Source organism: Ranitomeya imitator, chromosome 4 (genome assembly GCF_032444005.1).
Source record: "Ranitomeya imitator isolate aRanImi1 chromosome 4, aRanImi1.pri, whole genome shotgun sequence".
NCBI lineage: Eukaryota > Metazoa > Chordata > Amphibia > Anura > Dendrobatidae > Ranitomeya > Ranitomeya imitator.
In genome coordinates, this window is record NC_091285.1 from 7,654,725 (window position 1) to 7,676,287 (window position 21,563).

Sequence of the window (21,563 nt, forward strand, 5' to 3'; positions counted from 1 at the left end):
GGGCAGGGTCCTCGCCCCTCTGTACCAGTCTGTCATTGTTAGTTTGTTTACTGTATTTTGATGTAACCCCTTCTCATGTACAGCACCATGGAATTATTGGTGCTATATAAATAAATAATAATAATAACCTGGAGGTCAAATTTCTAGACCAGCCTCTCAGGTTAATATTATAATTGCTGGTTTGTGACTGGACCATGGCCGCTCCACCAATGAATATATTATTTCCTCTAAAACTCTTTGTGTAACATTTCTCATAGATAGTGTCAGGCTGTAATTGACATCTCTCTTCAAAAGGGCCAGAAGGTGTGAAACGCTTCCTCTTCCTGGTTCTTAGCCAGACCCCCGGGCGAGATTGGAGACAGTAGACTGCCTTCTCAGGATAACATATGCTGTGACCCCTTGTGAGATGTGCAGTCTCAGGACAGATGTTAAAATGTTAAATTACTGCTAGACATACATTCATAACTACGTATTTCACATCAGTTACTTAAGTATTTTGTGTGACATATCTCTGTGATTTAAAGGCATGAAAATTCAAATTTGGAAAATTGCAACATTTTCCAAATTTTCACCAAATTTGTTTTTGTTTCACAAATAAACGCAAATCATACCAAAGAAATTTTTAGTACTATCATGAAGTACAATATTTCACGAAAAAACAATCTCAAAATCACCAGGATCTGTTGAAGCGATCCAGAGTTATGACCTCATAAAATGACATTGGTCAGAATTGTGAAAATTGGCCCGGTCATTAACGAGGCAGAGGCCACCTGGTGCCGACTGGGTGAAGTTGTAGGGACGCATTGACTTTATTTCCCACTTAACCTCTTATTCTGTAGTGATGTAATCTCATCACCAGTTGTTTATTTAGCATTTTAGTAATTTTCCTGCTCTTCTTCATATTCCAGGAGATACTCTGGGTAGATCTGATGCTTCTCGAACACCACAAAGATGGAGGGATCAGTGGTGTTGTCCACACAGGAGTCATAGTACTGCGAGCTGCTGCCGGGTCTCAGTGGTGGGCGCTTCATTTGGAAGTTTCCCGTTACGTAGTCTCCCACCAGCACGCGAGCTACGAACATCGCCCGTGTCCCACTAGACGTCGGTGCGGAGTAGATATGGGAATACGAGGCGTCTCGGGCAAAGTAGCTTCCTATGGGGAGAACGACTACAGGTTACAAGAAACTCCTGAGTGATGACGTCAGTAATAAATCACACATGATGGAAAGCCGAGGCTGTCAGGACATGCTGGAAGTTCCGGTTGTACAAGGCTGGAGAGCCACAACTTGACAACTTGTACATTACTTGTGCCACAGATCAAACCACAGTAACCAGAAGTCTCCTCTGCACTGATACATCCTGATGAGAGAACCTATTCAATGCCTCTGTTAAAAAAAAAACTAGTGAATTGTGACCCCAAGTGATCCATAGAATGAAGTTCTGGAACCCAGGACCCGGGGTCTACAGAGAGTAATCGATGCACCTCCGATCCAGTCAAGATGGAAGTCTTCAAAGCCGGGCTTATAGGCTACAAAGTTCTGTTCTAGGGGTTATTTGGGGTCCGGTAAGTTATCTTCTATCTGTTCGTTATCTTGGATATAACCCTTGAAGGTCGCTCAGGGTCATCCAAGGGAAAACAAACAGTCCAACAATCAGAGCATTTATTTCAATGCTGCTTCCTACCTTGTCCATGCACGGTGCCGTGGGTGCCACAGATGCGCCAATCAAAATTCTGATCACAGATGGCATCGATGTGCGTACTGTCTGTGCCATGAAACAATTGCATTTCCTTCACGTCTCCTCCCTGATTTACTTTTTTCATCTGTTCCTTTTGCCTTAAAATAAAAAAAACAAATGACAAAAGAAAAGCCATAAAAGTGAAGAAATAGGATCACAGGGACTCGGGGCATTTTCTATCTGTAAGGTCCTGCCACCAAACCATGAGTTGGGGCATCCTGGTTCTGCTCCGGCTCATATCTACCTCCCTATATGGGGCCCATGTTAACCCCCGCCAGATGTGAGGGTGAAGAGCGGACGTACCACTGGAACACCTGCCACAGAGATGGGTTCTGGAGACGCCATATCTTCTTCACCTCGTGCCTCCTGACCGTCTTGGAGAAGCTGCTGACGATTTCTAAGAACTCGATGGAAAAGTCGGAGACAAGAACTTTCTACAGAGGATAGAAGAAGATACGTGACCCCTCGTGTCCCTTGTCCTCCATTCACAAGTCATAGAGATTCCACACATTACCTTACAGCCGATCTCCGGCATGGCCTCAAGGTCCCAGGTCTTGGGGTAGAAGTCATTGTTCATGGGGGACGTTCCTGATTTCACTGGGGGCGTTCCTAAGTTTAGAGGAGAGGTTCCTAATTTCAGAGGGGATTCAGCTGCTGCTGATCTGGTGCTGAAAGGATCAAAAAATGTTATTAATAAAAAGGTGACACAGCGCCGTCCAGTAAGTGACACATCCAGAATGAGGAAGTTAAATAAAACGCGCGTCGGGGTAGAGGGATGTTTGTTTGTGCCATAAAGAAAAAAAAAATTACTGCTTAGATAAAAATAATCCATTGCTTTTTCATAGGTCAAACTCTATGAACCCTTTGTGTTTCTCCATTATTCATATCCATTATGAAGTCAAGCAATTGCTTCTATAGTTTACAGACACCAAACTTTTTGCTATTCTACCAGAAGGGACAATTTTTGGATCACCGTGGCTTCTTCTGTATACATTGCCAGTGTATTAACAATAGCACGTCAGTCATCTGCCCTAAAAAGGGATAATTTTTGGATCATAGGCGTCTATATTGAGGCCTCTTTGACATTACTAACCCTATGCTTGTACTAAAGAACTTGAAAGGGCTTGGATATAGTCCTAGGAGACCTCAGAGTGTTACACACATCTTTTCAGGGAAATTAGAAGCTTTGGTCTACTTTCAATTCGTGTCTAATTGATTAATTGCAAATGATATTTCCGAGGCAAATTTGTCCACACTGGTGTATTAGAATTTCAGAAGGTTCAATAATTTCTGATATCTTTCCATCTATTAAAATATGCATTGAGTTTACCTTCCTCTCAATAATTTCACATCATCAAAGTTCAGAAATTTCGGCCTCCTGCGCACGTCTCTCTCTGTCTTGAACATGACGTTCTTCTGCTTCATATCTATAAAATTAGACAATTGTTAAAAAGGCAAATTTATATCCCATAGGGATAGTCCACGTCACCTTCATGTCAGTGCAGGACATTATTGGGGAGCGAAGCCAAAGCTGAGCCTTGTGGCCCATCAGGTGCCGACATTGGTAAAAATGCCATTTATCACCACATTATCCATGTCCGTACCTCGGAAACTCATCTCATAGCTGTGTATACCGGCAGCAAATGGAAGGACAGCATTGGCATCGGCAAGATATATGTTCTCCAGATATGAGGATGAGATGGTGGCGCTCATGCGATTCACAATCTAAATAAATAGAACATCGGTAGAAAATATTTCATTCTCCCGGTGGTTCTGATTTTTGCCAGTGCCCACCACAAAATCTTTAAAGTATATCCAAACTATTGTGTATTATTGGTAATATTTGTCTCTTCATGCAAAGCAGAGATACCTTGTGGGCCATTTAGCCTCTAGTGCAAAGTTTAACTATAAACTCTGCACCTTCCTAAGCTCCACCCCTGAGGATCGCCCATTATTATCTGCCCACTTACAGATTGGCCATATTGTGTCCAGCTGCCATATTCATCCCTCCAGAACCACAGCCATTCAGTGGTCAGGACATATTCAGACGGCTTCACGACCGATGATACGGTGGAGAGACGACGAACGTGGTGCCCGCCTGATCTCATGGTCAGAAAGTCAATCAGAGGAACGCTGCAGAGGATAAGTGGGAAGAAGTTACCAGGTGATTCTACATCGAGAACGTGACCCACAGCAAGAAGATGACTGACGTCAGTGGCCATCATGTCTGGTCACTTATGTGGAGTTCCTCTTTAGTTCTCGTACATACATTATCATCTAACACTCGGTTCTGGATGACCCGTACCTGTCAACCTTTGGGTCACAGTAACATTTCTCAACCTCCTCCATGTTGGGAACATCTTCCCAGTCGGTTCCTTTGTGAATCTGCCAGCGGTAGGGCAGGTAGTAATGCATGTCCGGGCAATCCTCTGGGAATACAGGAGAACCGAGCGTTACCTGCACATCCAATTATTTAAGCCTAAATCTAATAATCCCTCCCCCGCGGGTCACTTCCTAGGCTGCAATATTTCCAAAGATTAGAAAGACAGATCTCCTGGACTCTGTCAGGATTAGGTTGATAAAAATCTGTAAAAAAAGATAATTAAAATAACATTTTTATTAATCGGTCATCTATAAGGTTATCGACTCGCTACTCTCTGAAAACATCTTATAACTTTTTGAAGTAATTTTAAGATATGCGACAAGTCAGACCTGAGCTCTGTGCACCGACGCGTCTGCAGTCATCCTGCACCCAACATGGACAGATGAGGAGAACATGGGAGTAAGGAAGCCCTAGAAGGACGCGGTAGACCTTCACCACTGGGCACCACCTGAACCCTAATCCTTTACTGGTCTTATAGTCATCTTACCATACAAAACTTTCCTCCAATCACATCCAGAGCTGCAAAGAAAAAAAACCCTTCATCTCTCACCAGACAGAGTGGAAAATCGGCAAATCAAAGGTGATAGAGTCTAAGTATGTCATTATCTATACGGAGAATAAGCCAGGAGCGGTCAGAAGTCTGGAAGTCATCAGTGACAGCTTTGGATGTGACTAGAGTAACAACACAATTATCAATTTCTGTTACTATAGATTTAACCTTTGAAACAAAAGATACAGGTACAGCCATAAGGATTACCAGTCATACCTGGCACCATATATATGGGTGGAACCGGCGTCTGTGACCGAACAATGGAGTCTACTCGATTCTCCAGAGGAACAGGTGGACCTTTCGTAGGAGAACTATTGACTCTGGTACAGGATGATGGAGCAGTGGAATGACCGGCTGTAGGAGCGGTACTGGGGTTCATGAAGGTAAAAACTGATTGACGGATGAATGGGCTTGTAGTAGAGGAGGTCACTGGTGTAGTATTTAGGTCTTGCTGGAAAACAGACGAAAGTCCGGCTGGCATTCCTGTTGGTAAAATTATGGACGTATTATTGGTCATGAATATACAATGGATAAGTTGACAGCAATTCGATCCTAAATTATACTTAATAGAGGGACAGGAATGCTCTAAAAATAATAAAAACTCACCTGTCCTAAATGTACCCCTCGCTCTGCTGATTGCAGCACTAGGCCTCTTTCGATCACATGAGGGGCCACAAACATCTCCACATGCCTCACATGACTGCATGGGCCTCTTGCTGTAAGATCAGAAGAGCGCAGAGAAACCAGAGGAAACAAGCAGAGGAACCGGCAGGGAGCAGTAGAGGGAGACAAGCATTAGCTTATATTACTTTTCTTATGTCTTTTCTCCCATTGAACACTGCTCCACCGCAGGCAGAATTGGCTCCAGAGAAGAGAGTTGGGCGGAGGCGCTCTAGGGATGATGCTGAGGTTAGAGTAACAGGCCTCAGTGGAAAGCCTACGACATCAAGGCGTCGGCCATCACCTGACAAGGCCTGGATCCCACACAGGGGGACTCTGAGTTAGTCGGGACCAGGATTCGTGTCCCACGCCAGTAAAGCCCAAGAGACCAGATGTCGCCTGTCAAGAGCCGAGGCCCAATCCATTTCTAAGAAACTTCTTTCAATGGTCAACCTGAGAAGATCCGTGAGGAGAGGACAGTGCGTGTGAGCAGAGCTGTCACTTCCAGCTATCCTCTATGGTACTGGGGCCAGCTGGGATTAGGGTCTCTGTGCCGACACCGCTGGCACAGCTAGCATCGGGGGCGAGTATAGTTGCTATTATTTTACAAGGGGGAAGCCTAAGGAATTGGAAGACATGAGTCTGTCTGTTCCAAGACTGACTTCAATAAGGACAGTACGTTCACAAATTTGTAAGAAGGCGTCAGCAGAATTTTGTCCGAAGCACGGCCCAAAGGTAAGACTTGCTGCTACCTCCTCTCTGTGGGTGCCCGACAAAAGTGGGGTGCTACTGGTTGGGGTGGTTGGCCTGGATGCCTAGAACCTAGAAGTTGTGGAGGTTCTAATCCCTGGCGAACCAGCGGAAGGGTGATGCTCTGTCACTTGCACCATCTTGTTTCCTTGCTGGCAATGTAATATATGCTGTTAACTATGACCCAAAAAAGTCTTAGTGGCGTGTGGTACCCTCACCTTGTGTTGTCTGAGTAGGGTTTTGCCCACGGGGAAGGAGTGCCAGCATTCAGTGGGATGAGCACCGTCCTGTGTGAGCTTTCTATAGACAGCCAGGCCAGCAGACAAGATCACCCCATGGGCCCCTGTGCAGCTGAACCAGCCGCACATACGATACATCTGCCCATCAATGATTATGCTTTAGATCACAGAGATCAATACTTAACACAAATGCAGCATTTTCAACACTTTTCTGATTTTCAAATGGAAATAAGATGTTCTTAATCTACTGAAATAATGTAAAAGTCAAAATTTGGTATTTGGAAATAAGTGAAGACTAAGAACTTTAGAAAAAAAAAGGACCTTGGGAGACCAACTGGAAAGGACCATTTCACGGATTATCAGTTTTGTTTTTAGGGTTATAATCCATTCCCATCGCGGGACCTACAACCCCTGGCAAACATGATGGAATCACCGGCCTTGGAGGATGTTCATTCACTTGTTTAATTTTGTAGAAAAAAAGCCGATCACAGCCATGGCACAAAACTAAAGTCATTTCAAATGGCAACTTTCTGGCTTTAAGAAACACTAAAAGAAATCAAGAACAAAAAATGTGGTAGTCAGTCATAGTTACTTTGGTTACTTTTTTTAGCCAAGCATAGGGAAAAAATTATGGAAACACTCAATTCTGAGGAAAAAATTATGGAATCATGAAAAACAAACAAACAAGAAAACCCTCCAACACATCACTAGTATTTTGCTGCACCACCTCTGGCTTTTATTACAGCTTGCAGTCTCTGAGGCCTGGACTTATTGAGGGTCACACAGGACTCTTCATCAATCTGCCTCCATCTTTCTCTGGTTGATGTCCCCAGATCAGCTTTGCAGGTTGGATTCTTGTCATCGACCATTTTCTCCAACTTCCACCAAAGATTTTCTATTGGATTGAGATCTGGACTATTTGCAGCCATGACATTGACCTTATGTGTCTTTTTTCCAGGAATGTTTGCACAGTTTTTGCTCTATGGCAGGATGCATTATCATCTTGAAAAATGATTTCATCATCCCCAAACATCCTTTCAATTGATGAGATAAGAAAAGTGTCCAAAATATCAACATAAACTTGTGCATTTATTGAAGATGTAATGACAGCCATCTCCCCAGTGCCTTTACCTGACATGCAGCCCCATATCATCAATGACTGTGGAAATTTGCATGTTCTCTTCAGGCAGTCATCTTTATAAATCTCATAGGGACGGAACCAAACAAAAGTTCCAGCATCATCACCTTGCCCAATGCAGATCCGCGATTCATCACTGAATATGACTTTCATCCAGTCATCCACAGTCCACGATTGTTTCTCCTTAGCCCATTGTAACCTTGTTTTTCTGTTTAGGTGTTAATGATGGCTTTCGTTTAGCTTTTCTGTATGTAAATTCCATTTCCTTTAGGCGGTTTCTTACAGTTCGGTCACAGTCATTGACTCCAGTTTCCTCCCATTCGTTCCTCATTTGTTTTGTTCATTTCCTGTTTTAGAGACATATTACTTTAAGTTTCCAGTCTTGACGCTTCCATGTCTTCCTTGGTCGACCAGTATGTTTGCCTTTAACAACCTTCCCATGTTGTTTGTATTTGGTCCAGATTTTAGACACAGCTGACTGTGAACAACCAACATCTTTTGCAACATTGCGTGATGATTTACCCTCTTTTAAGAGTTTGATAATCCTCTCCTTTGTTTCAATTGACATTTCTTGTGTTGGAGCCATGATTCATGTCAGTCCACTTGGTGCAGCAGCTCTCCAAGGTGTGATCACTACTTTTTAGATGCAGACTAACGAGCAGATTTAATTTGATGCAGGTGTTATTTTTGGGTATGAAAATTTACAGGGTAATTCCATTATTTTTTCCTCAGAACTGAGTGATTCCATCATTTTTTCCCTATGCTTGGTTAAAAAAAGGAACCATTACTGACTACGACATTTTTGTTCTTGATTTCTTTTAGTGTTTCTTAAAGCCAGAAAGTTGCCATTTGAAATGACTTTAGTTTTGTGCCATGTCTGTGATCGGCTTTTTTTCTACAAGATTAAACAACTGAATAAACATCCTCCAAGGCCGGTGATTCCATAATTTTTGCCAGGGGTTGTAGGTCCCGCGATGGGAACGGATTATAACCCTAGAAACAAAACTGATAACTGTGTCCATGATGATCAAGGTAGACTACTCAAGATTTGCACTGGGACATCTCGTGCATCACTCAGTTTTTCAGGTTAAGGTCAATGCTCCAAGATTTCATTGCCACATTTCAGTCCAGTACTAAACATTTTGCAGAATATCCGCCCTCCTCAATGTATATAACACTGTTCAGGAAAATTCCGAATAGATCTTACATTATCTAATGTCTGACCACAGTGGATACTTGACAGCAGTAATAGATGAGGAGCTGGAACTGAAGTATAAGGAGAGAGGTCACATGTGTGATGATGTTATTATATCAGTGATGTCACCAGGAGCGGGGTTGTGCGAGAAGCTGCCCTTTAAATGCCAAATTAAAAATAACAGAGTCAACAAAATCATTCACTGCATATGTGACTCATCCTATCACACATGCGTAACCCTCACCTGCTGATACTTGCTGTATTGTTGGTATTTTGCTCTCAGGCCCATCCTCAAAATTCTTTCTTTTTCTTTCTCCGCTACTATTACATATTGCTGTAAGGTTCCCCTTCTCGCGAGTCATCGGCACAGCTTTCATCAACATCTTGAGGTTCTCATTGTGCTTCAACTCACAAAGAATCTGAAAATTCTGAAGAGAAATCTCTGAAATCTGACAGCGACCAGCACCGAGATTCAAAAGCTTGTGAGAGCGCACACAAAAGCTACGATTACATTCTCCGCGAATGAAGGCTTCACAAATGTGAAGATGCGGACAATCCGTAACGCGAACACACAGGAAATTCATGTAGTCCATACAAACCTAAGTGAAAAAATGGAAAAAAAACAAATATTTTATGGAGGCAGTATTATAGTAGTTATATTCTTGTACATAGGGACAGTATTATAGTAGTTATATTCTTGTACATAGGAGCAGTATTATAGTAGTTATATTCTTGTACATAGGAGCAGTATTATAGTAGTTATATTCTTGTACATAGGGGCAGTATTATAGTAGTTATATTCTTGTACATAGGGGCAGTATTATAGTAGTTATATTCTTGTACATAGGGACAGTATTATAGTAGTTATATTCTTGTACATAGGGGGCAGTATTATAGTAGTTATATTCTTGTACATAGGGGCAGTATTATAGTAGTTATATTCTTGTACATAGGGGCAGTATTATAGTAGTTATATTCTTGTACATAGCAGTATTATAGTAGTTATATTCTGGTACACAGGTGCAGTATTATAGTAGATATATTCCTGTACATAGGAGCAGCATTATAGAAGTTATATTCTTGTACATAGGAGCAGTATTATAGTAGTTATATTCTTGTACATAAGGGGCAGTATTATAGTAGTTATATTCTTGTACATAGAGAGGAGTATTATAGTAGTTATATTCTTGTACATAGGAGCAGTATTATAGTAATTATAGTCCTGTACATAGGAGCAGTATTATAGTAGTTATATTCTTAAACATAGGAGCAGTATTATAGTAGTTATATTCTTGTACATAGGGGCAGTATTATAGTAGATATATTCTTGTACATAAGGGGCAGTATTATAGTAGTTATATTCTTGTACATAGGAGCAGTATTATAGTAGTTATATTCTTGTACATAGGGGCAGTATTATAGTAATTATATTCTTGTATATAGGAGCACTATTATATTAGTTATATTCTTATTCATAGGGGCAGTATTATAGTAGTTATATTCTTGTACATAGGAGCAGTATTATAGTAGTTATATTCTTATACATAGGGGCAGTATTATATTAGTTATATTCTTATACATAGGGGCAGTATTATAGTAGTTATATTCTTGTACATAGGAGCAGTATTATAGTAGTTATATTCTTATACAAAGGGGCAGTATTATAGTAGTTATATTCTTGTACATAGGAGCAGTATTATAGTAGTTATATTCTTGTATATAGGAGCAGTATTATAGTAGTTATATTCTTGTACATACAGGGCAGTATTATAGTAGTTATATTCATGTACATAGGGGCAGTATTATAGTAATTATATTCTTGTATATAGGAGCAGTATTATATTAGTTATATTCTTATTCATAGGGGCAGTATTATAGTAGTTATATTCTTGTACATAGGAGCAGTATTATAGTAGTTATATTCTTATACATAGGGGCAGTATTATAGTAGTTATATTCTTGTACATAGGAGCAGTATTATATTAGTTATATTCTTGTACATAGGAGCAGTATTATAGTAGTTATATTCTTATACATAGGGGCAGTATTATAGTAGTTATATTCTTGTACATAGGAGCAGTATTATAGTAGTTATATTCTTATACAAAGGGGCAGTATTACAGTAGTTATATTCTTATACAAAGGGGCAGTATTATAGTAGTTATATTCTTGTACATACAGGGCAGTATTATAGTAGTTATATTCATGTACATAGGGAGCAGTATTATGGTAATTATATTCTTGTACATAGGGGCAGTATTATAGTAGTTATATTCTTGTACATAGGGGCAGTATTTTAGTAGTTATATTCTCATACATAGGGGCAGTATTATAGTAGTTATATTCTTGTACATAGGAGCAGTATTATAGTGGTTTTATTTTTCAAGATATATCACATGAATACATTGATTATGTTTTGCCTTATTTTAAAAAGTATACAGTAATAGTTGTTATCTTGTACTGACCTCGGGCAGCATTGTGTTGTCATTCTGAAACAGAAGAACCTTTACCTCCTCTATATTCAGTCCATTGATTTCATTCACTTTTAAAACAAACTGGTTATAATCTGATGAAATATCGTGAGAGAAATTGCAATGTAGCCTGAAATAAAATAAATAAATAAAAATAAAGCATGTGATACTGTGTTTATTATCATGGTCACCCATCACCCGCCCTGTACATTACTCCCTGGTCACCACCTCCTGTCCTGTACATTACTCCCCGGTCACCACCTCCTGCCCTGTACATTACTCCCCGGTCACCACCTCCTGTCCTGTACATTACTCCCCGGTCACCATCTCCTGTCCTGTACATTACTCCCCGGTCACCACCTCCTGTCCTGTACATTACTCCCCGGTCACCACCTCCTGTCCTGTACATTACTCCCTGGTCACCACCTCCTGTCCTGTACATTACTCCCCGGTCACCACCTCCTGCCCTGTACATTACTCCCCGGTCACCACCTCCTGTCCTGTACATTACTCCCCGGTCACCATCTCCTGTCCTGTACATTACTCCCCGGTCACCACCTCCTGTCCTGTACATTACTCCCCGGTCACCACCTCCTGTCCTGTACATTACTCCCCGGTCACCACCTCCTGTCCTGTACATTACTCCCCGGTCACCACCTCCTGTCCTGTACATTACTCCCCGGTCACCACCTCCTGTCCTGTACATTACTCCCCGGTCACCACCTCCTGTCCTGTACATTACTCCCCGGTCACCACCTCCTGTCCTGTACATTACTCCCCGGTCACCACCTCCTGTCCTGTACATTACTCCCCGGTCACCACCTCCTGCCCTGTACATTACTCCCCGGTCACCACCTCCTGTCCTGTACATTACTCCCCGGTCACCACCTCCTGTCCTGTACATTACTCCCTGGTCACCACCTCCTGTCCTGTACATTGCTCCCCGGTCACCACCTCCTGTCCTGTACATTACTCCCTGGTCACCACCTCCTGTCCTGTACATTACTCCCTGGTCACCACCTCCTGTCCTGTACATTGCTCCCCGGTCACCACCTCCTGTCCTGTACATTACTCCCCGGTCACCAACTCCCGTCCTGTACATTACTCCCCGGTCACCACCTCTCGTCCTGTACATTACTCCCGGTCACCACCTCCTGTCCTGTACATTACTCCCCGGTCACCACCTCCTGTCCTGTACATTACTCCCCAGTCACCACCTCCTGTCCTGTACATTACTCCCCGGTCACCACCTCCTGTCCTGTACATTACTCCCCGGTCACCACCTCCCGTCCTGTACATTACTCCCGGTCACCACCTCCTGTCCTGTACATTACTCCCCGGTCACCACCTCCCGTCCTGTACATTACTCCCCGGTCACCACCTCCTGTCCTGTACATTACTCCCCGGTCACCACCTCCTGTCCTGTACATTACTCCCCGGTCACCACCTCCCAGCCTGTACATTACTCCCCGGTCACCACCTCCTGTCCTGTACATTACTCCCCGGTCACCACCTCCTGTCCTGTACATTACTCCCCGGTCACCACCTCCTGTCCTGTACATTACTCCCCGGTCACCATCTCCTGTCCTGTACATTACTCCCCGGTCACCACCTCCTGTCCTGTACATTACTCCCCGGTCACCACCTCCTGTCCTGTACATTACTCCCCGGTCACCATCTCCTGTCCTGTACATTACTCCCCGGTCACCACCTCCTGTCCTGTACATTACTCCCCGGTCACCACCTCCTGTCCTGTACATTACTCCCCGGTCACCATCTCCTGTCCTGTACATTACTCCCCGGTCACCATCTCCTGTCCTGTACATTACTCCCCGGTCACCACCTCCTGTCCTGTACATTACTCCCCGGTCACCACCTCCTGTCCTGTACATTACTCCCCGGTCACCACCTCCTGTCCTGTACATTACTCCCCGGTCACCACCTCCTGTCCTGTACATTACTCCCCGGTCACCCACCTCCCGTCCTGTACATTACTCCCCGGTCACCACCTCCTGTCCTGTACATTACTCCCCGGTCACCACCTCCCGTCCTGTATATTACTCCCCGGTCACCACCTCCTGTCCTGTACATTACTCCTCGGTCACCACCTCCTGCCCTGTACATTACTCCCCGGTCACCACCTCCCGTCCTGTACATTACTCCCGGTCACCACCTCCCGTCCTGTACATTACTCCCCGGTCACCACCTCCCATCCTGTATATTACTCCCCGGTCACCACCTCCTGCCCTGTACATTACTCCCCGGTCACCACCTCCTGTCCTGTACATTACTGCCCAGTCACCACCTCCTGTCCTGTACATTACTCCCCGGTCACCACCTCTCGTCCTGTACATTACTTTCCGGTCACCACCTCCTGTCCTGTACATTACTCCCCGGTCACCACCACCTGTCCTGTACATTACTCCCCGGTCACCACCTCTCGTCCTGTACATTATTCCCCGGTCACCACCTCCTGCCCTGTACATTACTCCCCGGTCACCACCTCCTGTCCTGTACATTACTCCCCGGTCACCACCTCCTGTCCTGTACATTACTCCCCGGTCACCACCTCCTGTCCTGTACATTACTCCCCGGTCACCACCTCCTGCCCTGTACATTACTCCCCGGTCACCACCTCCTGTCCTGTACATTACTCCCCGGTCACCACCTCCTGTCCTGTACATTACTCCCCGGTCACCACCTCCTGTCCTGTACATTACTCCCCGGTCACCACCTCCTGTCCTGTACATTACTCCCCGGTCACCACCTCCTGCCCTGTACATTACTCCCCGGTCACCACCTCCTGCCCTGTACATTACTCCCCGGTCACCACCTCCTGCCCTGTACATTACTCTCCGGTCACCAACTCCCGTCCTGTACATTACTCCCCGGTCACCACCTCCTGTTCTGTACATTACTCCCCGGTCACCACCTCCTGCCCTGTACATTACTCCCCGGTCACCACCTCCCGTCCTGTACATTACTCCCCGGTCACCACCTCCTGTCCTGTACATTACTCCCGGTCACCACCTCCTGTCCTGTACATTACTCCCCGGTCACCACCTCCTGTCCTGTACATTACTCCCCGGTCTCCACCTCCTGTCCTGTACATTACTCCCCGGTCACCACCAACTGCCCTGTACATTACTCCCCGGTCATCACCTCCTGCCCTGTACATTACTCCCCGGTCACCACCTCCTGTCCTGTACATTACTCCCCGGTCACCACCTCCTGTCCTGTACATTACTCCCCGGTCACCACCTCCTGTCCTGTACATTACTCCCCGGTCACCACCTCCTGTCCTGTACATTACTCTCCGGTCACCACCTCCTGTCCTGTACATTACTCCCCGGTCACCACCTCCTGTCCTGTACATTACTCTCCGGTCACCACCTCCTGTCCTGTACATTACTCCCCGGTCACCACCTCCTGTCCTGTACATTACTCCCCGGTCACCACCTCCTGTCCTGTACATTACTCCCCGGTCACCACCTCCTGTCCTGTACATTATTCCCCGGTCACCACCTCCTGTCCTGTACATTACTCCCCGGTCACCACCTCCCGTCCTGTACATTATTCCCCGGTCACCACCTCCTGCCCTGTACATTACTCCCCGGTCACCACCTCCTGTCCTGTACATTACTCCCTGGTCACCACCTCCTGTCCTGTACATTACTCCCCGGTCACCACCTCCAGCCCTGTACATTACTCCCCGGTCACCACCTCCCGTCCTGTACATTACTCCCCTGTCACCACCTCCTGTCCTGTACATTACTCCCCGGTCACCACCTCCTGTCCTGTACATTACTCCCCGGTCACCACCTCCTGTCCTGTACATTACTCCCTGGTCACCCACCTCCTGTCCTGTACATTACTCCCCGGTCACCACCTCCTGTCCTGTACATTACTCCCCGGTCACCACCTCCTGTCCTGTACATTACTCCCCGGTCACCACCTCCTGCCCTGTACATTATTCCCCGGTCACCACCTCCCGTCCTGTACATTACTCCCCGGTCACCACCTCCTGCCCTGTACATTACTCCCCGGTCACCACCTCCTGTCCTGTACATTACTCCCCGGTCACCACCTCCCGTCCTGTACATTACTCCCCGTTCACCACCTCCTGTCCTGTACATTATTCCCCGGTCACCACCTCCTGTCCTGTACATTACTCCCTGGTCACCACCTCCTGTCCTGTACATTACTCCCCGGTCACCACCTCCTGTCCTGTACATTACTCCCCGGTCACCACCTCCTGTCCTGTACATTATTCCCCGGTCACCACCTCCTGTCCTGTACATTACTCCCCGGTCACCACCTCCTGTCCTGTACATTATTCCCCGGTCACCACCTCCTGTCCTGTACATTACTCCCTGGTCACCACCTCCTGTCCTGTACATTACTCCCCGGTCACCACCTCCTGTCCTGTACATTATTCCCCGGTCACCCACCTCCTGTCCTGTACATTACTCCCTGGTCACCCACCTCCCGTCCTGTACATTACTCCCTGGTCACCCACCTCCCGTCCTGTACATTACTCCCCGGTCACCACCTCCCGTCCTGTACATTACTCCCCGGTCACCACCTCCTGTCCTGTACATTACTCCCTGGTCACCACCTCCTGTCCTGTACATTACTCCCTGGTCACCACCTCCTGTCCTGTACATTGCTCCCCGGTCACCACCTCCTGTCCTGTACATTACTCCCCGGTCACCAACTCCCGTCCTGTACATTACTCCCCGGTCACCACCTCCTGTCCTGTACATTACTCCCCAGTCACCACCTCCTGTCCTGTACATTACTCCCCGGTCACCACCTCCTGTCCTGTACATTACTCCCCGGTCACCACCTCCCGTCCTGTACATTACTCCCGGTCACCACCTCCTGTCCTGTACATTACTCCCCGGTCACCACCTCCCGTCCTGTACATTACTCCCCGGTCACCACCTCCTGTCCTGTACATTACTCCCCGGTCACCACCTCCTGTCCTGTACATTACTCCCCGGTCACCACCTCCTGTCCTGTACATTACTCCCCGGTCACCACCTCCTGTCCTGTACATTACTCCCCGGTCACCATCTCCTGTCCTGTACATTACTCCCCGGTCACCACCTCCTGTCCTGTACATTACTCCCCGGTCACCACCTCCTGTCCTGTACATTACTCCCCGGTCACCATCTCCTGTCCTGTACATTACTCCCCGGTCACCACCTCCTGTCCTGTACATTACTCCCCGGTCACCACCTCCTGTCCTGTACATTACTCCCCGGTCACCATCTCCTGTCCTGTACATTACTCCCCGGTCACCATCTCCTGTCCTGTACATTACTCCCCGGTCACCACCTCCTGTCCTGTACATTACTCCCCGGTCACCACCTCCTGTCCTGTACATTACTCCCCGGTCACCACCTCCTGTCCTGTACATTACTCCCCGGTCACCACCTCCTGTCCTGTACATTACTCCCCGGTCACCCACCTCCCGTCCTGTACATTACTCCCCGGTCACCACCTCCTGTCCTGTACATTACTCCCCGGTCACCACCTCCCGTCCTGTATATTACTCCCCGGTCACCACCTCCTGTCCTGTACATTACTCCTCGGTCACCACCTCCTGCCCTGTACATTACTCCCCGGTCACCACCTCCCGTCCTGTACATTACTCCCGGTCACCACCTCCCGTCCTGTACATTACTCCCCGGTCACCACCTCCCATCCTGTATATTACTCCCCGGTCACCACCTCCTGCCCTGTACATTACTCCCCGGTCACCACCTCCTGTCCTGTACATTACTGCCCGGTCACCACCTCCTGTCCTGTACATTACTCCCCGGTCACCACCTCTCGTCCTGTACATTACTTTCCGGTCACCACCTCCTGTCCTGTACATTACTCCCCGGTCACCACCACCTGTCCTGTACATTACTCCCCGGTCACCACCTCCTGTCCTGTACATTACTCCCCGGTCACCACCTCCTGCCCTGTACATTACTCCCCGGTCACCACCTCCTGTCCTGTACATTACTTTCCGGTCACCACCTCCTGTCCTGTACATTACTCCCCGGTCACCACCACCTGTCCTGTACATTACTCCCCGGTCACCACCTCTCGTCCTGTACATTATTCCCCGGTCACCACCTCCTGCCCTGTACATTACTCCCCGGTCACCACCTCCTGTCCTGTACATTACTCCCCGGTCACCACCTCCTGTCCTGTACATTACTCCCCGGTCACCACCTCCTGTCCTGTACATTACTCCCCGGTCACCACCTCCTGCCCTGTACATTACTCCCCGGTCACCACCTCCTGTCCTGTACATTACTCCCCGGTCACCACCTCCGGTCCTGTACATTACTCCCCGGTCACCACCTCCTGTCCTGTACATTACTCCCCGGTCACCACCTCCTGTCCTGTACATTACTCCCCGGTCACCACCTCCTGCCCTGTACATTACTCCCCGGTCACCACCTCCTGCCCTGTACATTACTCCCCGGTCACCATCTCCTGTCCTGTACATTACTCCCCGGTCACCACCTCCTGCCCTGTACATTACTCTCCGGTCACCACCTCCCGTCCTGTACATTACTCCCCGGTCACCACCTCCTGTTCTGTACATTACTCCCCGGTCACCACCTCCTGCCCTGTACATTACTCCCCGGTCACCACCTCCCGTCCTGTACATTACTCCCCGGTCACCACCTCCTGTCCTGTACATTACTCCCGGTCACCACCTCCTGTCCTGTACATTACTCCCCGGTCACCACCTCCTGTCCTGTACATTACTCCCCGGTCTCCACCTCCTGTCCTGTACATTACTCCCCGGTCACCACCAACTGCCCTGTACATTACTCCCCGGTCATCACCTCCTGCCCTGTACATTACTCCCCGGTCACCACCTCCTGTCCTGTACATTACTCCCCGGTCACCACCTCCTGTCCTGTACATTACTCCCCGGTCACCACCTCCTGTCCTGTACATTACTCCCCGGTCACCACCTCCTGTCCTGTACATTACTCTCCGGTCACCACCTCCTGTCCTGTACATTACTCCCCGGTCACCACCTCCTGTCCTGTACATTACTCTCCGGTCACCACCTCCTGTCCTGTACATTACTCCCCGGTCACCACCTCCTGTCCTGTACATTACTCCCCGGTCACCACCTCCTGTCCTGTACATTACTCCCCGGTCACCACCTCCTGTCCTGTACATTATTCCCCGGTCACCACCTCCTGTCCTGTACATTACTCCCCGGTCACCACCTCCCGTCCTGTACATTATTCCCCGGTCACCACCTCCTGTCCTGTACATTACTCCCCGGTCACCACCTCCTGTCCTGTACATTACTCCCTGGTCACAACCTCCTGTCCTGTACATTACTCCCCGGTCACCACCTCCAGCCCTGTACATTACTCCCCGGTCACCACCTCCCGTCCTGTACATTACTCCCCTGTCACCACCTCCTGTCCTGTACATTACTCCCCGGTCACCACCTCCTGTCCTGTACATTACTCCCCGGTCACCACCTCCTGTCCTGTACATTACTCCCTGGTCACCCACCTCCTGTCCTGTACATTACTCCCCGGTCACCACCTCCTGTCCTGTACATTACTCCCCGGTCACCACCTCCTGTCCTGTACATTACTCCCCGGTCACCACCTCCTGCCCTGTACATTATTCCCCGGTCACCACCTCCCGTCCTGTACATTACTCCCCGGTCACCACCTCCTGCCCTGTACATTACTCCCCGGTCACCACCTCCTGTCCTGTACATTACTCCCCGGTCACCACCTCCCGTCCTGTACATTACTCCCCGGTCACCACCTCCTGTCCTGTACATTATTCCCCGGTCACCACCTCCTGTCCTGTACATTACTCCCTGGTCACCACCTCCTGTCCTGTACATTACTCCCCGGTCACCACCTCCTGTCCTGTACATTACTCCCCGGTCACCACCTCCTGTCCTGTACATTATTCCCCGGTCACCACCTCCTGTCCTGTACATTACTCCCCGGTCACCACCTCCTGTCCTGTACATTATTCCCCGGTCACCACCTCCTGTCCTGTACATTACTCCCTGGTCACCACCTCCTGTCCTGTTCATTACTCCCCGGTCACCACCTCCTGTCCTGTACATTATTCCCCGGTCACCCACCTCCTGTCCTGTACATTACTCCCTGGTCACCCACCTCCCGTCCTGTACATTACTCCCTGGTCACCCACCTCCCGTCCTGTACATTACTCCCCGGTCACCACCTCCCGTCCTGTACATTACTCCCCGGTCACCACCTCCTGTCCTGTACATTACTCCCCGGTCACCACCTCCTGTCCTGTACATTACTCCCTGGTCACCACCTCCTGTCCTGTACATTACTCCCCGGTCACCACCTCCTGTCCTGTACATTACTCCCCGGTCACCACCTCCTGTCCTGTACATTACTCCCCGGTCACCACCTCCTGTCCTGTACATTACTCCCCGGCCACCACCTCCTGTCCTGTACATTACTCCCCGGTCACCCACCTCCCGTCCTGTACATTACTCCCCGGTCACCACCTCCTGTCCTGTACATTACTCCCTGGTCACCACCTCCTGTCCTGTACATTACTTCCCGGTCACCACCTCCTGTCCTGTACATTACTCCCCGGCCACCACCTCCTGTCCTGTACATTACTCCCCGGTCACCACCTCCTGTCCTGTACATTACTCCCAGGCCACCACCTCCTGTCCTGTACATTACTCCCCGGTCACCCACCTCCCGTCCTGTACATTACTCCCCGGTCACCACCTCCCGTCCTGTACATTACTCCCCGGTCACCACCTCCCGTCCTGTACATTACTCCCCGGTCACCCACCTCCCGTCCTGTACATTACTCCCCGGTCACCACCTCCCGTCCTGTACATTACTCCCCGGTCACCACCTCCTGTCCTGTACATTACTCCCTGGTCACCCACCTCCCGTCCTGTACATTACTCCCCGGTCACCACCTCTCGTCCTGTACATTACTCCCCGGTCACCACCTCCTGTCCTGTACATTACTCCCCGGTCACCACCTCCCGTCCTGTACATTATTCCCCGGTCACCACCTCCTGCCCTGTACATTACTCCCCGGTCACCACCTCCTGTCCTGTACATTACTCCCTGGTCACCACCTCCTGTCCTGTACATTACTCCCCGATCACCACCTCCAGCCCTGTACATTACTCCCCGGTCACCACCTCCCGTCCTGTACATTACTCCCCTGTCACCACCTCCTGTCCTGTACATTACTCCCCGGTCACCACCTCCTGTCCTGTACATTACTCCCCGGTCACCACCTCCTGTCCTGTACATTACTCCCTGGTCACCCACCTCCTGTCCTGTACATTACTCCCCGGTCACCACCTCCTGTCCTGTACATTACTCCCCGGTCACCACCTCCTGTCCTGTACATTACTCCCCGGTCAACACCTCCTGCCCTGTACATTATTCCCCGGTCACCACCTCCCGTCCTGTACATTACTCCCCGGTCACCACCTCCTGCCCTGTACATTACTCCCTGGTCACCACCTCCTGTCCTGTACATTACTCCCTGGTCACCACCTCCTGTCCTGTACATTACTCCCCGGTCACCACCTCCTGTCCTGTACATTACTCCCCGGTCACCACCTCCTGTCCTGTACATTATTCCCCGGTCACCACCTCCTGTCCTGTACATTACTCCCCGGTCACCACCTCCTGTCCTGTACATTATTCCCCGGTCACCACCTCCTGTCCTGTACATTACTCCCTGGTCACCACCTCCTGTCCTGTACATTACTCCCCGGTCACCACCTCCTGTCCTGTACATTATTCCCCGGTCACCACCTCCTGTCCTGTACATTACTCCCTGGTCACCCACCTCCAGTCCTGTACATTACTCCCTGGTCACCCACCTCCCGTCCTGTACATTACTCCCCGGTCACCACCTCCCGTCCTGTACATTATTCCCCGGTCACCACCTCCTGTCCTGTACATTACTCCCCGGTCACCACCTCCTGTCCTGTACATTACTCCCTGGTCACCACCTCCTGTCCTGTACATTACTCCCCGGTCACCACCTCCTGTCCTGTACATTACTCTCCGGCCACCACCTCCTGTCCTGTACATTACTCCCCGGTCACCACCTCCTGTCCTGTACATTACTCCCCGGCCACCACCTCCTGTCCTGTACATTACTCCCTGGTCACCCACCTCCCGTCCTGTACATTACTCCCCGGTCACCACCTCCTGTCCTGTACATTACTCCCTGGTCACCACCTCCTGTCCTGTACATTACTCCCCGGCCACCACCTCCTGTCCTGTACATTACTCCCAGGTCACCCACCTCCCGTCCTGTACATTACTCCCCGGCCACCACCTCCTGTCCTGTACATTACTCCCCGGTCACCACCTCCTGTCCTGTACATTACTCCCCGGCCACCACCTC

At 48.6% G+C, this 21,563-nt stretch overlaps 1 protein-coding gene across 2 annotated transcripts in view; it reads right to left on the reverse strand.

The window, feature by feature from the left end:
• Positions 1-609: 609 nt before the first annotated feature.
• The window catches only part of LOC138674973 (protein mono-ADP-ribosyltransferase PARP12-like), a 30,739-nt gene continuing 9,785 nt past the window's right edge, over positions 610-21,563 (reverse strand). For both annotated transcript variants that reach the window (XM_069762862.1, XM_069762863.1), the window contains exons 2-13: positions 11,118-11,253; positions 8,897-9,251; positions 4,887-5,153; positions 4,249-4,323; positions 4,043-4,166; positions 3,708-3,870; positions 3,342-3,462; positions 3,068-3,164; positions 2,252-2,405; positions 2,041-2,171; positions 1,684-1,835; positions 610-1,153 (exon numbers count right to left, since the gene is read on the reverse strand). In XM_069762862.1, the coding sequence (XP_069618963.1) occupies positions 876-1,153; positions 1,684-1,835; positions 2,041-2,171; positions 2,252-2,405; positions 3,068-3,164; positions 3,342-3,462; positions 3,708-3,870; positions 4,043-4,166; positions 4,249-4,323; positions 4,887-5,153; positions 8,897-9,251; positions 11,118-11,253 (2,053 nt within the window). In that variant the 3' untranslated portion in view covers positions 610-875. The remainder of the gene's footprint in view (positions 1,154-1,683; positions 1,836-2,040; positions 2,172-2,251; positions 2,406-3,067; positions 3,165-3,341; positions 3,463-3,707; positions 3,871-4,042; positions 4,167-4,248; positions 4,324-4,886; positions 5,154-8,896; positions 9,252-11,117; positions 11,254-21,563) is intronic.